The 16181-nt window shown below is 48.9% G+C and overlaps 1 protein-coding gene across 1 annotated transcript; it reads left to right on the top strand.

Moving 5' to 3' along the window:
* The first annotated feature begins 512 nt into the window (after window positions 1-512).
* On the top strand, window positions 513-14177 carry Sypl2 (synaptophysin like 2). The gene is made up of 6 exons (XM_057793805.1): window positions 513-778; window positions 963-1037; window positions 9019-9143; window positions 10439-10640; window positions 11411-11602; window positions 13436-14177. The coding sequence occupies exons 1-6, from the start codon at window positions 725-727 to the stop codon at window positions 13580-13582; spliced, it is 795 nt and encodes a 264-aa protein (XP_057649788.1). The 5' UTR covers window positions 513-724; the 3' UTR covers window positions 13583-14177.
* Window positions 14178-16181: the final 2004 nt, after the last annotated feature.

Raw genomic sequence — 16181 nt, 5'->3', positions numbered from 1 at the left:
CGTTTTAAATTTTGATAACTTCGAAACTCATTAACATCTAAATGCCGTTTGTTGTTAAAAAGTAAAACCTTGTCTACTGCGAAGTGAAAGTCTATAGTTCAGGTCTTTCTCCCTCTGCTCTGGCTGGTGGAGCACCTTTACAGCAGCACTGAGAATGTCTTGGGAAAATCTTGTGTGCTCTAGTTACTACGGTACGGAAAAAGAGAAGAACCCTCCGACAGAACGCAGGAAAACTGGGAAAGCTGCTCTAGAAGTCCACGCATCCCGGGTGGGTTCCTGTCCTTGGCCCTGGTGTTGGAGCGGCTGCGCTGTTTCAGTGGGGACCCGCCCTGAAAGCTTCTAACGAAGCCCCGGAGCCTCCTGGCAGCCCGACGGCTACCAGGCTCCACAGGTCCCTTTAAGGCACCCTACGCGCGGAAAAAGGGGAGCGCAGGGGGCGGGAGCAGGGTTCGCGACCGCACGCCACGTGACTCAGCTGCACACTCGGCCAGAGAGTTTGACAGAAGTTTGAATCGGACTCGGGGGCTTTCTGCAGCCGGCGGGGCAGTAAGGCGGACACAGCCTCCGAGAGCGCAAGCAGCAGCGCCCCCACAACCCAGCCCGCCAGCCAGCCTGGAGCCCGGCCTGCCCACGGTCGCGAGTCCGCCGTCCCCAGCGCCCCCGCGCGCCCCGCAACCTCCCGCCCAGGGAGCCGAAGTCCCGCATTGCGCCCCGCCGCGCCACCATGTCCTCGACGGAGAACCCCAGCCGCACGTCGGACAAGTCTCCGCGCCCGCAGGTACGCCCCAAGCGCCCTGCCCGTGGACTCTCACCAGTCCCTGTCCACCTAGATGTCCTACCTGAGTCCGATTCCTTCCGCTACCCCCTCCCAGTGTGAGTAGTGGAGGACCCAGGTCCCCCCTATCCCGCTCTCCCCCCCCCCCCCCCCCCGCCTTGACCGGCTGCTGGCTCTGTCTCTGCAGGTGGACCGCCTGCTCGTGGGACTGCGCTGGCGGCGCCTGGAGGAGCCGCTGGGCTTCATCAAAGTTCTCCAGTGGGTGAGTCGGCCCTAGGCCCGGGCTATTTCGGGAGCCTGGATTGTGACGCTGACCCGAAGCAATGTGGCCCCGGAGGAGGCTGGGGAGATGCCCTGGGCCCTGCTACTGCGGAAGGGTGGGGGGTGGCGACAGGTGGGCGGGGGAGGGGAGGGCCAGGGCTGCTTCTCCAGCAGTCGGTGGAAGGAGGGAGAGGAGCCAGATCTTCGGAGTCCCGGATTCGGACCTTCTATGTGCAAGCCGCCTTTGCCCAGGGTGCTCACATTTCACTCGGGCGAGAGGACTCGGGTGTAACCTTTCCAGAACTCTGATCCTGCACATACCACGATTCAGTGGCGGGAGGGGTGAGGAGGACAAGGAGGGTAAAGGTCCGTTTTGCAGTGAGAGCAAAGCCACTGAGGGCACCGGAGGGAAGGAAGAGGGTTACAGAAATTATTCTGCCCAGAATGCTCTAGGACCTGGATGATCCGAGGGGTGGACTCAGGAGACAGACTCCCAGCCGAGGTCACTGGAGTAATTCCGGTACCTGTAACCGAGTAAAGAAGTGGATGAATGAATAAACAGTTGGTTTCTCAGTCCTTCGATTAAAGAAAACAATTAAGATAGAAGAAAACCACAGTGTGATTAAAATGTGGCAGGTGTCATAGCAACACTGAGCCCGGAAGGTGAGGAGGTAGATCGCAGGCCTAGAGCTACCTTTCTGAGCTTTGTGACCTTGGGCAAGTCACTTCTCTGGACAGCAGTTTCCAACACTAGCCACTAACTTGGATCAAACCCATCAGCATGCTTAGACTAGAGCTCGACATTAAAATTGCCGGTGTTCTTAAACTTATCTCTGCCCATGGCCTCAGTTTCCCCTGCTTTGGTCTAGTAGGAATAATGTCTTCTTTCACTGGTACTTTAAGACATTGGCAAGCCCTCTCTTCTTAGAGCCAGTACCCAAGATACCCAAGATGGTCATATATTAGAAATGTGGACAAGTGCTGTCAGTTTTTCAAACCATAAAGACTTGAGGGACGTTTTGTACATTCTTGCAGAAATGATTCTGTTAGACAACCCATGTACCAAATGCTATATGTGGTTATTTTTTCCCCTTGGTTTTTCTAGACAGGGTTTCTATGTGTAGCCTTGGCTGCCCTGGAACTCCCTCTGTAGACACACACACACACACACACACACACACACACACACACAGAGAGAGAGAGAGAGAGAGAGAGAGAGAGAGAGAGATCTGCCTGCCTCTACTTCCCCAGTGCTGGGTTTAAAGGTGTGTGCCACCTCTGCCTGGCTTATATGAAGTTATTAATATACCCTCCACAGTGGACTTAGCTAGGGCACAACTATCCATTGCTACGTGGGAGGAGTGAATTGTGAAGAGCTTTGCATTCACGGGAGAGAGGGATTAGCATGATGTCACCAAATCCTACATAATCATGGTTGGGACGGGAATCGTGAAATCTGGAGTTCAGGAACAATAGCGCATTTGGGATTGTCTCTGGGTATCTGAGACCCTGACTGGCTGCAGACCAGCCTGGGAGTCCCAAGTGTAAATAAACTCTGGGACTTTCCACTTCCCTACTGCCTCAAGAGGGGGACCAATGTTGACTAAACTCTTTCACCTTCTGCCCTTTCTTGTTCTGACTTGAGCACCAGAGAGGATTGAGCAGGAAAAGGGAGGCTTCAAAGGAACTGGCATTGAGAAGGAAGGAAACGTCCTGAGCAACCCAGAGGAATGGGACGTAAGTGCTATCCAAGCTAGACAAATGGTTCTAAGAGAAGATTGAGACAGACTGTGAAGGGGTGGAGACAACGAGGAATGACCATGGATTTGCTTTCCCCAGGAAGATTCTGGAAGACTTCCTTCTTTAATCTTGCCATCCTTCTCACGGCCACTTCCTACACCATTCTGCACACAGCGATTCCTAGCACGATGGTTCAGTCTTCTAAATCTAAGTCTTAGGCTCTCAACCTTCCTAGCGCTGCAACCCATTGCATACAGTTCCTCATGTTGTGGTGACCTCTAAACATAAAATTATTTTGTTGATACTTCATAACTGCAATTTTGCTGTAAATATCTGATATACGGGATATGTGACCCCCATGGGGGTCATGACCCACGGGTGAGAACAACTACCCTCAGAATTAAGACCTGACTTTTATGATCTTCAAATTTACAGAGAAGGAATTGCACAGAACAGGGGCCATCTTCCTCTCATCCTGCTAAATCAGGTCTCTGGGGAAAAGCTTGGAACTGGCCTTCATTTGCAGGGTAGCATCATAAGGAGCCATGAGTTGCTTTCAGGGCTCTCCCAGGTAGCCTTAAACCCGGGTGGTGGATTTGGCTGGCTTGAATCTTTGCAGATGAACAGAAAAGCACACAGGAAGCAGCATGAGAAATACTCCTCAACAGAGGGAAAGAGAGCACACAGATCTTGTCCTTCTTACAATGGCAGTTGAAAACTTTTTATTCTTACCCATTGGCAAAAGTTCCACCTGTGACAAGTTTACTTGTGCAACCCTTGTGAGAAGAAAGTGATGCAATTCTGTCGTGAGTCAGGACTTACAGTGTCTTTAAGATTTGGAAATTAATCTGGCCGTACTGGCACACACCTTTAGTCCCAGCAATTAGGAGGCAGAGACAGGCAGATCTCAGTCTGGTCTACCAAACCAAACCAAATAAACAAAGACTCAGAAATTAATCTCACCTCAGTTCCAATTCAAGAATCTTATCAGGTCTATATCAAGCCAGCCATATCCATCCATCCATCCTTTTTTTAAAGACAGGGTCTTTCTACATAGCTCTGGCTGTTCTGGAACTCACAGGACTAGGCTGTCCTCCAACACACAGAGAGATCTGCCTGCCTCTGCTCATGAATGCAGCCAAATAATGCTGAAGTAGGTTTTCGTTGTTCTTTTTTTTTTTTTTAACTTTTATACTACCATTATTGTGGGGTGCATTACATTATTATATGTGCATTATTGTGCACGAGTGAAAGTGCCTGCCATTCATGTGGCGTTTGAAGGAACTTGTTTTCTCTTTTCATTTTTACGTAGATTTTAAGGATGGAATGCCAGGTCACCAGGGTTACATGACAAGTGCCTTTGAGTCATTTCCCTGGCCCTAAAAACTAGCTTTAAAAGAAAAGAAAGGGGAAAAAAAGAATAGTATTGGATGGAGTTTGACTTAACTTCAGTGTCTTTTGATTCCCATCCCTCAAAACTTGGTTAATTGGTGAAATCTTTACGGCCTCATTTTCCCCATCTGAAGCTAAACTGTGTGATGTAGGTTCACTGGGAGGACTGTGTGAAGTAAAGTCTACAGGGCATGGAACATTCTTGAAGATCACGGTGGGCGGATTCCGTAAATGTGTGTTCCCTTCCCTCCCACCTTCCCTAACTTTCTTCCTCACGCAGACGGTCTTACTAGAGTCCTCCTTTGGTGAGATTGCTCAGTCACCATTGCCGACCCTTCCTTTTGAATGTGAGGTACAAAAGAATCCCAGTGACTCAGTCATATGGGATTCCATTTCCTTACAAATAATAGATCATATTAATTTTATCCAAGTACTCCCTCCTGGTCAGGACAGATGATTTTGGAGTTGGGGGGAGGGCTTTGGAATCTATAATATGAAGAAGCTATTTCATTGGCGGAATTTGGTTTTTCATTTATTTGGTGTACTTTTTTTTCTATTGGAGATTTTGAATGGACACTAAGGATTTGGACCATAACACCAAGGAAAGGTTGTGAAGTAAGACTGGGGGGAAGAACCCGTGTTGTTGTACCTTGCATTCCCTGGGGGCTAGTGTTCTTTGGGTTGACATGGGATTATAACTAGTAAGCCAGTCAGCATCAGAGTGGAACCTACCCTTAAACTGGGAAGGTCATTCTATCTGTTCAGAGAGATGCAAAGACAGCGGATGCAGAGGAGGAGGTAAAGGGCTAAGTACGACCCTCACCATTCCCAGCATCAGAGCCCCAGACATTCCCTACTATCCACTACTCCATCTTCCTTCTTTATGATCAGTGTGTTATCTCACAGCCTTGTGTGTGACAGAGGCTTGGCTTCAAGTTCTTCTCCTCTTGGTCCTGGGGCTTTGGTCCCTACCTGGTTATGGCAGGAAGCAATCTGGTACAGGAAAGTAGAAGGTTTGAAAGCTGTGAACGGACTGGGCTGGTACCTCTGCTCCTGCAGCCCGGGGCAGAGTACCTGACTTCCTCCTCCTGCCATGCACAGCACAGAAGAGACCTCCTCTTCAGCCGTAGGAACTCTATGGTTCAGGGTCTCACTCATCTTATCTTCTTATCTCTGGCATCAGGGCACAAGGCAGATGCTTAGTTTCAAATGAAGGAATGAAGAGGAAGGAGCTCAGAACAGGCAATCGGGAGTTGTGATTTGGAAACCCAGCTCACACATTATCTAAATATGACCTTGAGAACACCACTTAGAGTAAGGAGGGCTTCTGTTCCCAGAAGTGAAAAGAGACCATTTGTCTAATAATGTCTGAGGTCTTTCTGGTCCCACTGCTCTAAGAACCTATGAGCTTCTCAGATTTTCCAGTTATCCACCAACTCTGCTATCTGGCACCACACATTGTGGCGTTCTGGGTTTGGAGGTATGGGATTGTGGTAGAGTGCTTGTCTAGCATACTTACGGTCCAGGGTTCACCAGCGGACACCACAAAATGAATAAACAAAAGAACACTCTGACAAGTAAAAAAATATCTACTCTAGATAATGTGTAGATAGATATTCCTAACTTTCAGAAAATCAAAACAGAGAAGAATAAACAGTTAATAGCAAAGTGGTTGTAAGTATATTTCACTTTTTGAAAGTTCACAGCAGGGCTCGTAATTTTCAAACCTGAGCATCACCATTCAGACTTAGATTTTTCATAGTGATGGACAGCTCTGTAATCCGTGCTGAGCAGTAGAGTAGTGCTTTGCCACACATGACTTCTGAGCACTTGCTCTGGGGCTGGTATGACCAAGCAACCAAAGCTTAGCTTGGGCTTCATTTTATTTGAAGTAATTTAAATTGCCGTAGTTGGCTGATGGTAGCTGTTGAACAGTATAAGTCATGCGTTCCATAAGGACAGCACTCCTCTATCTCTCTGTCTCTCTCTTTCTCTCTTTCTGTCTCTGTCTTTGTCCCCCACCCACCACTAAAGTGACTGGTACAGGTACATACTTGAGAAATGCCACCTTTTGGCAGATGTTCAACAGTGCCCAGGGAAGGAAAAGTTCCATACTTGGTGTTCACTGCCCTGAGGTAGGAATCGCTACGTGCTTCCTTATACTCACAGGCTAACAAACAACGACTGGAAACAGACCCAGCCATGCTGCCCTTCCTCAAGTGCGACACCCCGATTGTGTCCTGTTCTAGGCACCAGAAACCAAGAGGAATAAGGACTTCCGTGAGGAGTCAGAGAGTCACAGAGTGGATGAAGATAGGAAAATCCCTCTGAGGAGGAGCTAGTGAAGGCCCCTTATTTTGCTTGAGAGCCAGCTTTGAGTGTGTGAAGGGTAACGATACAAAGGCGTCTGGTGACTTTTCTCTGTCCCTGGCTCTGCAGGAAGGTGAGCCAGCAGTGCCATGGTGCTGCTCTTGGAGCTTAGCTCAGATGTGGAAGCTATGTAGGCACTGCAGGCCAGTTCCTCTGTTTTCCTTCCTGGGTCTCGTTACCTATACAGAGATTCTCACTCCTTTGGAACAAGTCTACTGAAGACAGGGGCACACATGACCTTTAGAGAACGGTCAATGGCTCCAGCGTTGAGCTCTGCCAGGCCAGGCCATGCAAGGCAAGGCGGTAGCACTGGATACCGCCCAGTGGCAGAGCACAGCTGTTGGTAAACCCGGCCAAGGGCATGCTCTGCTCAGAGCATTAGCTACAGAGGGTGGAAGAATTCCAGAGCTGGAAGCAGCCTTTAAATAAACCCCAAGTCCTTATTCTAAAAATGAAGAAACCGGGACTCAGAGAACCAAGCCACCTAGTGAATGAGTTACAGGGCCGAGACCAGACCTGGGTTTCCAGATTCCTAATCCATGTCTCTTTTCGCCTTGATCAGTATTAGAATAATAATGCATGGGCTGGAGAGATGGCTCAATGGTTAAGAGCACTGCCTGCTTTTCCAAAGGTCCTGAGTTCAATTCCCCGCAACCATATGGTGACTCACAACCATCTGCAAGGAGACCTGGTGTACATGCAGGCAGAATGCTGTACACATAATTAACAAATAAATCTTTTATTTATTTATTTATTGGTTTTTCAAGACAGGGTTTCTCTGTCGTTTTAGAGCCTGACCTGGAACTAGCTCTTTTAGACCAGGCTGACCTAGAACTCACAAGAGATCCGCCTGCCTCTGCCTCCCGAGTACTGGGATTAAAGGCGTGCGCCACCACCTGGCCAAATAAATCTTTTAAAAGGAAAAGAAAGCCGGGCGGTGGTGGCGCACGCCTTTAATCCCAGCACTTGGGAGGCAGAGGCAGGCGGATCTCTGTGAGTTCGAGACCAGCCTGGTCTACAAGAGCTAGTTCCAGGACAGGCTCCAAAACCACAGAGAAACCCTGTCTCGAAAACCCAAAAAAAATAAATAAATAAAAGGAAAAGAAAAGAAAAGAAAAATAATGCATACCTCTATTCTTGAGCGGATGCAGGCCTGGAAGATAGATTACTGTCTTCTTCTTGCTTAATGTCCAGAACACTGACTGAGTGACAGAGAAGCCGATAGAAGCAAACAATTAACAGAATATATTCATCATAAAAACACTAGTATCATGCCAAAGGTAGGTGCACAGGAAATGGGCTGAACACACAATACAGGAGAACAAGAGATTATAGTTTCTTACTTTCTGATCTAATCAATGTGATTAGAAGGAAATGTGAGACTCACAGGACGGGGACAATTTATATCCCTCAAGACAGAAGGTGCAGTCAGCTGGGCTGAAAGGTGGAGCAAATAATCTGGTGGTCTGAATGGAACACTCCGCTTCTTCCCACTAGAGAATAGCAGCACAGGCAGATTACAGAGAGGACAGCCGAGGGAAACAGAGGCCGATAAGGAAAGTGGAGGGTGCTTTCCCCTGGACATGAGCCAGGCCTGTCAACATTTGCCCAGCCGGCGCTGCTGCTGGAAAGGGCTGTGCTCTCGGGGAAGAAAATTCAGGCTGGCAGTGCTGCAGAACAGCTTCGTAGAAGCCTCCCCCATCGTCCCGCCGACGAGGCAAAAAGCTACTGGAGCTTAGAAATAAAGTAAATGCCAGAGTCCACGCCTGGTCAAGGAGGAATGAAAATGAAATCAAATGGAAAACATTCCAGGCTGGCCTGATCTGGCTGGATCTATTTCTGATCTCTTCTTTGGAGGTGGGGGGTGGGGGGAGTCTAGCTTTGAAACAGACATTTCCAAAGCCAGAGTTACAGAGGTTGGAGAGATGGCTCAGATGTTAAGAGTACTGGTTTGTTCTTAGAGAGGTCCTGAGTTTAATTCTCAGCAACTGCATTGTGACTCACAACCATCTGTAATGAGACCTGGCACCCTCTTCTGGCCTGCATGCTTGCACGCAGACTGTTCACTGTACACATAATAAACAAACAAACAAATAACAAGCCAAACACAAAACAAGCAAACAAACAGAATTACAGAGATTTTGTGTTAGTCATTATCTTACAGAAGCTATATGTGGTCTCAAGTGCCAAGCCCAATAGAAAGTTCTGGAAACTGCTTCCTCTCACTTCCTCTCCCTTGAGACCACACTCAAAGTTGGCCATCTTCATTAGGTTACTTGGTCCAACGCTTTGCTCAGAGAATACAATATTTGGAGTAGGAAGAAGAATGACAGCTGAGGGTCCCTACCGGGAGGAACGTAATAAAAGGAATCCTGACTCCCTACCCGCTAAGCACCTGCACCCTCTGGAGTCGAAGGGTAGCTCTTTACCTTGGACAGGTGAAATCTTCCGACTCTCAAAGGGGCTTCACTTTCTCTCAGCTCTTTGCTATTTTCGCCTTCGGGTCCTGCGGCTCTTACAGCGGGGAGACGGGAGCCATGGTTCGCTGCAACAACGAAGGCAAGGATGTGAGCTCCATCATTGTCTTGTTCGGCTATCCCTTCAGGTGAGTAGGGCTTGGCTGTGGCCCCGTGCCCTCCTCTCACTAGGTTAGCAGGGCTTTCTTCCTCCTCTGCTCCTACCAACCTCTCCTCATTTCTTCCTGCTCATAGGACATGTGCCTTGTGCTGCTCTAGATCAAAATAGAACAAGACCTGGCTCATTCTGTCTTGTAGCCATTTCAGACACTGAACAGAGTGAAAAATGGCTATATCATTGTTACAATGTTCCAGTCCAAACTCCAGCAATGGCACCTCACCACAGCTCAGAGAGAAACCAGCTGTTGGGGTGGGGGCGCTGGGGGACACTAGGGGTCTGGGCCAGTGACAACTCTCTCTGCCCTTCTGCAGATTCCTCAGTGCCTTGAAGGAAGGAAGCTTGTTAGAGTTTAGATGTTAAATAATAGATGTGAAATGTTCACCCAATGTCACCCAAATACAAGGAGGTGCATTTTTTTTCCTAGTTTTTTTGAGACAGGGTTTTCGAGACAGCTTTGGAGCCTGTCCTGGAACTAGCTCTTGTAGACCAGGCTGGCCTTGAACTCACAGAAATCAGCCTGCCTCTGCCTTCCAAGTGCTGGGATTAAAGGTGTGTACCACCACCACTGCCTGGCAAGGAGGTACATCTTCACTCACCCCTGAGTATTTGGGAGCCTAAGGAGTGGGGAAATGACTGTTCAGAAGGGGGTGGAGGCAGAGCTCATCTTTTCCGGATATCTGAAACCATTTCAGCCTCCAGTTTAAGTTAAGTATCTCTTCTACACAACAAGTTGTATTTTCCACTCTATTCTGTTCGTTGTAGCCAAATCAGGGAGGGCTAAATCAAATCTGTGAATGGGAATTCAAACCTTAATGTGACCACCGTTTAATACGGGCTTGTGTATTTCTAAGGGCAGAATGAATCTGACTTGTCTAGTGGTTTGACTTTCAGAAATAGTTGGGCTGTCTATATGTTAGTGACTTAAAGGCCCCTCAAGATATATAGAGATTCAGGATGACCATTTCTGGCCAGATGGATGAGTATGGTGTGGATACTGATGGAGCTTGTCAGAGAATCTTAGATGAGGGCTGTAGCTTAGTGCTAAAGTCCTTGCCTAGCATGTGAGACCCCATGTTCAAACCCCAGTACTACCAGGGGATAAATGAGTGGAATCTTGAGGTAGCTCCTGTCTTGACTGCACAATTTCCTCAGTTCTTACCTACATGACTCCTTTCCCAGGGTGAGAGCCAACACAGGGGCCCTTCTTGGGCAGGGCGAGAGGGGCTGACCCTGGCTCAACATGGCTTCCATTACCACCTGCAGGTTGCACCGGGTCCAGTATGAGATGCCCCTCTGTGATGAAGACTCCACCTCCAAAACCATGCACCTCATGGGAGACTTCTCTGCCCCCGCCGAGTTCTTTGTGACCCTTGGCATCTTTTCCTTCTTCTATACAATGGCTGCCCTGGTCCTCTACCTGCGCTTCCACAACCTCTACACAGAGAACAAACGCTTCCCCCTAGTGGTGAGTGAGTACAGCCCAGAGGATGGGGCCAAGAAATGGAAGAGCTCTTTGTTAGAAGGCTGAAGTCAAGAGCTGAAGGGGAGGTCAAAAGTGATGTCTTTTCCGAGTCCTTGATACCTGTGTGTGAAATGGATCTCTGCCCCTACCAACCTCGCTCGGTTTGTTTTGCAGCCAGAGGAGGCAGGATCTAGAGCTAACTGGGTTCAAATCCTAGCGCTTGCTCATAGTAGCTGTGTGACATTAGACAAGTTACTCAGCCTCTCTCCACATGAATTTCCTTGGCTCTAAAATAAAGGTGAAGCAATGGGCAAGTGTTTTAGGAGGATGAAATGAGCATTCACATACTGCATCTAGCATGCAGTCATTCTCAATGAGAGCTATCTATTATTAGTAGTATTTCCTTCCTCTATATTTCAGACATTCAAGATGGGACGTAGGCTTTAGAGACCTCAATTGTCTTCTGAATCTGCCTTCTTCATTACTCATAGTTTGAATAGTGGTGTCCAAAGGGAAGTAGAAAGGAAAGAGTAGGGAATTTAAGTCACTAGGCTTGCAAGGAGGGAGGGTTCTCAGCTGTTGCCCTGGCAGCTCCTTGCCTGACCTTAATTCTAAGGGCAGGGGCATGGCAGTCTGAATGGCAGCATTCCTTTGGTGGCACTCACTGAATAGAGGCCTGTAGGATGGGAAGGGACATCTGTCTTGGGACCTCAGGATTCTAGTGTGACAAGATGGTCACTCTGAACATGTCTTCTTCCCTCCGCTCTTCCTAGGACTTCTGTGTGACTGTCTCCTTCACCTTCTTCTGGCTGGTTGCTGCCGCTGCCTGGGGCAAGGGCTTGACTGATGTCAAAGGGGCCACGCGGCCATCCAGCCTGACCGCAGCCATGTCCGTGTGTCATGGAGAGGATGCAGTGTGCAGTGCCGGAGCCACACCTTCGATGGGGCTAGCTAACATCTCTGTGGTGAGACCCGTGTCTGAGAAAGGCGTGCTAGCCCAGCTGTCCCAGCTAGCTGGTTCTGAGAGGAATAGAGAAGGTGTCCCCAGAGCCGACAGGCTGTGCAGCTAGACTAGTAACCCCTGTATCTGACATTAACCTGAGAAGATATTTTTGGATGAGAAGGATCTGAGTCACTCCTTTGCCACTCTTAGCTGCCCTGGAGGTTACCCCTTCTTGGCTGTTTGGCCACGTGTCTCATGAGAGCATGTGCAGAGGGAGCTTAGGGCCATGATGGGGCTCAGAACTGTGAGTGGAACAGTGTGTGAGAGAAACTGCCCCCTTGTCACTTAGTGGGTGTGTGGGGCAATGGTGAGTTCCGCTGGCAGGAGATCCAAGCTGTTACGGTATTGAGAGACAGCCACATAAGCAGGTAAACACCCACCTACAGTACTGAGCTGCTAAAAATGCCCCTTGTCACCTCAGCCGTCCCATACCCCACTCAGAAATTGCCCCAGACCTCCTCAAGGCCCACAGCTAAAATGTTTCACTGCCAGTGCACCAGGGAGCCTTCCGAAACCATGTACATAGGTTTCTCTTCCAGTTTCTAATTGTAAACATTTTCACATACCCAGCAAAACTGAAATTTTTTTTACAGGGATGGCCTACATAGTCACCACCTAAACGGTAACATTTCATTGTACCTGCTTTCTATGTATTTATCCATATTTCCTATCTACTATTTTTGTTTTGATTTTTGAGACAGGGTCTTGCTGTATAACCCGAGTTGTCCTTGAATGCATATAGCCCAAACTGCCTTTGAATTCATGATCCTCTTGCCTCAACCTTCTAAGTACCGGGATTACTGATTCGTGCCGCTACACCCAGCTTTTCTTTTCATTTGTGTTTCAAGATACTCACTGTTGGGTGACTCAGACTGGTCCAAATTCACAGTCTTCCCTCTTGAAATGCCTAAGTGCTGGGATTGCACAGGTGTAAGCCACCATGCCTGAATTATTGATCTTATTATTACTATTTTGGGAAAGAGCCTTACTATACAGCTGCGGCTGGCCCGGAACTCGCTATGTAGAACAGATGGGTCTCCAACTAGTGGGGATCCACATGCCTCTGCCTCCCAAGTACTAGGACTAAAGATGTGCACCACCATGGCTAACTTGACCCATGTTTGAAAATGCTTTTCAAAGTGAATTGCGAACATCCGTTCTTTTGTCCCTAACCACCTTTTGTTAGGTTTTTGTTTTTGTGTTTTGAGACAGGGTCTCTCAGTGTAGCACTGGCTGTCCTGGTATTGTCTTACACCAGGTTGGCCTCAAAATCACAGAGACCCACCCGTCTCTACCTCCGGAGTACTGGGATTAAAGGTGTGAGCCACCACCCCTGGCTATGTTGTCAGTTTTTCAAAACATTTAAAATATTTGAATGGATCTGGTGTGGTGGCACGCACCTGTAGTACCAACAGCCTGTCAGGCAGAGGCAGGAGGCTTCCAGGTTCTAGAACAGGCTGGGTACACAGAGAAAGCAAACAACAGCAACAGCAAGAACAACAGATATTTGAACAAAGCCTACTCCGAATCTCTAGCCCTAGAGGAGTACCTTGGACAGCTCCAGGCGCACTCACCTCAAGCAGGCTGCCACGTGTTCCTTGATTTTCTTTAGCATTCCTAGGGCCAGATTCAGCTAGCGACTAAGCTACACTGCGCATGAGCAGTTTTGCCGCTTTCGCTGGAGCATGGCCTTGAACCCTGCCTCTATACCCTGTTCTCTGTGCTCTTCCCATTCCCGTTTCTCCTGCTGCTCCTCCTTGACTATTCTCACAGACGCTCCTGATTTCTTTTGTAGCTCTTCGGCTTTATCAACTTCTTCCTGTGGGCTGGAAACTGTTGGTTTGTGTTCAAAGAGACACCGTGGTACGGACAGGGCCAGGACCAGGGCCAGGGCCCCAGCCAGGAGAGTGCCGCAGAACAGGGGGCAGTGGAGAAGCAGTAAGCAGCTGGCTACTCCCGAACTGGACAGCACCTCTTCATCTCCTCCGGCTTCCACAGGACCTTCCTCCTCCTCCAACTCCCTTCCCCCGTCCTTCTGGTCTTTGAGATTTGAGACAATGGATGGGTAGGCAGGCATCAGCTATTGGTTACCTGGGCAGCCCTCCACTGGCTCCCTCATCCCACATCCTGCTGAAGCTGCACATGGCCTGGAACTCGGTCCTTCTTGTCTACCTGCCTGGACTCAGGTATTTTACTGGGCTTTAACAATTTGTGCCCTCAAGCCTCCGAGAGAGAGCCTGTGCTTGCTGCAGGTGAGGGCAAGAACCTAGAGTCCTGATACTGGTCTCTAAAAGCTGTTCTCTGTTATCCTTTGTCCAGTCTCAGTGCAGTGAGGAGGGGGAAGTCAGCTGGCAGCCTTGCCCTGATTCCTGTCTGGAGAGCCCAGCAGTGGTCGGATAACATCTCCCCATTGCTGTCATCTAGTCTCTGTATCTTATCTCTAGCCCTGCCCCCGCCCAGCCCCAATGTGCTCCCCAGTCTCCTCTCTGGCCTCTCTTTGTTCATAGCTCCCACATGTGTGAAACAGGGAGACCCATTCCCTATCCAAGGGCCCTCTAAGGGTCCGCACGAGGCCTGGACTCAGTGGGAGCAGACAGAGTCGTCGTTGCGTGAAGAAAGCCAGGGAAGTTGCTGACGGAATACATTTTCTGTTCCCTCCATGAGGCCGAGGTGCCCAGCAGTCCCAGGACAGATAGGCCCGCTTGTCCCTTACTGTCTGCTCATTTTCTCAAACCAGCACCTTTTCTAGGTCTTTTATACCTCTCCTTCCTCACCTTTGCACAGAGGTGTTCTCTCTCCTCACCTCTCGAAGTCCTCCCTCACTTCCATGTGGTAGCGGACTCTACCCCTTCCCCAGTCCCGGGCAGCCCGATGCTATTGGTGCTTCTTCACTTCGGGACCCAGTTCCAATTTGTCTTTGGTGTGTCTCCCTTTCCTGACACTCCCATCCCTTCTCAGGCCCCAAGGTCTGAGGGTACCACTTAGGGAAATACCATCTGCTCCCTACCCAGGTCAAAACCCCTTGGTCTACCCTGGCAGTAGGGCTGCTCAGGGAAAGATGAAGAAGGAAGAATCCAGCCATTTACCAATTTAGTGCCAATTGATCCACCTAGTATACTAAAAATGAATGTGTCCTGTGCTAACCTGTTCTCAAGACAGGGTCAGCCCTCCAACCTCCTCACCTTCCCCAATGCTACCCACGTCAGGTTGTGTATTACTTGGGTCCCTAGGGCTTAGAACCTTAAACTTTGGGACATCCATTTCTTCTTTGGGTTATAATCCCCCACTTGATGGGGGAGGGGGTAATGATATTTACACACATCTAGATGTTTCCAAGCCCTTCAGTAAAAGAATTTGGAATTTTTGTCTTCTGTTTTAGATTTTACGGAAAGAGTTTAAGGAGGGAAAAAGTTGATGCGGGTGAGAATGTTCTTAAATCTGAAACTCTCTATCCTAAGTTGTTCCCATGGTTAACTAAGGACAAGGGGGACAGTTTTGCCTATAGTTCTAGAGATACAAAGAACAAAGGGGTGACCTTTATTTTTCTTCAAGCAAGTCCCTGTGGGGATGCGTGAGCAGCTTCTACTCAAACTGTGTTTGGGTTCTGTATCTATATTTATAATTTATTTGAAATGTGATGGATAAAGTGTCCTCAATGGGGCCTTAGGTTAGCAACTGGCCTATCAGCTGCTCTAGAACGGGAGCTGTCCATGCCCACTGAGCCCTCTCAGCCCAGAGCTCTCTCTAGGGCTGAGAAGGCTCTTCCTCACCAAGAGCCTGGCTGGTTCTTGGCCACCCTAAGAGGGAAGACCAGTTCAACTTATTACCTCTAGGGGGCGGAACAGGGGTAAGTGCCAAGGGTAAGGCTGTCCTCACAGGACTCATGTCCTCTCCAACCAGAGCTGGCATCACCACTTTGCCTAGTCAGGCCTGAAGTAGGAGAGGGTTTCTGGTTTCTCTAGCTGTTGCAGGAAGCCAACAAGCAGGGCACTTGCCCTTTGCCCTGGTAGACTCTGACCATGTCGAGGTGCCCAGCCAGGCCCTTTCTTAGACATGAGTTCCCTTCAACATCTTGACCATGGGTCTCCTAATGCTGCGACTGCAGATCAAGTATGGGGGGGGGGAGAATGTTGCATGTTGTTTTCTGGTGCTTGTTATTACACATTTGAATAAACAGTGCTGCGAACATTTGCCACTAAGAAGCCAAGACAGGAGGCTCTCTGGGAATTTCTTTCCTGTCCTCTCCCCTTGTTCTGTGTTTTTGGGTGAGTATCAGCATCTCTACCAAGACGTCATGTGACTCTTCTCTACTCCGCACCCCAGGCGATAGTCTGCTGGCTGAGCAATTGTTCTTGGCAAGACCCAGTCTGGTGACATCGACTCTTTTGGTGGCACCCAATTAGTCCAAAGAAACTGAGACTCATTAGCAAATTTGGATCAAACTCAAAAGGCAAAATATAGTGGCTTCCACAGTGCTGTCTCCATTTGCTCTCCTACCATCTGTGACCCAAAGGAGGAGTCGGGGGCCATATGCTCCCCTC

The sequence above is a fragment of the Chionomys nivalis genome, chromosome 18, assembly GCF_950005125.1.
Source record: "Chionomys nivalis chromosome 18, mChiNiv1.1, whole genome shotgun sequence".
Classification (NCBI taxonomy): Eukaryota; Metazoa; Chordata; class Mammalia; order Rodentia; family Cricetidae; genus Chionomys; species Chionomys nivalis.
This window is presented reverse-complemented; position numbering and strand designations above follow the sequence as displayed.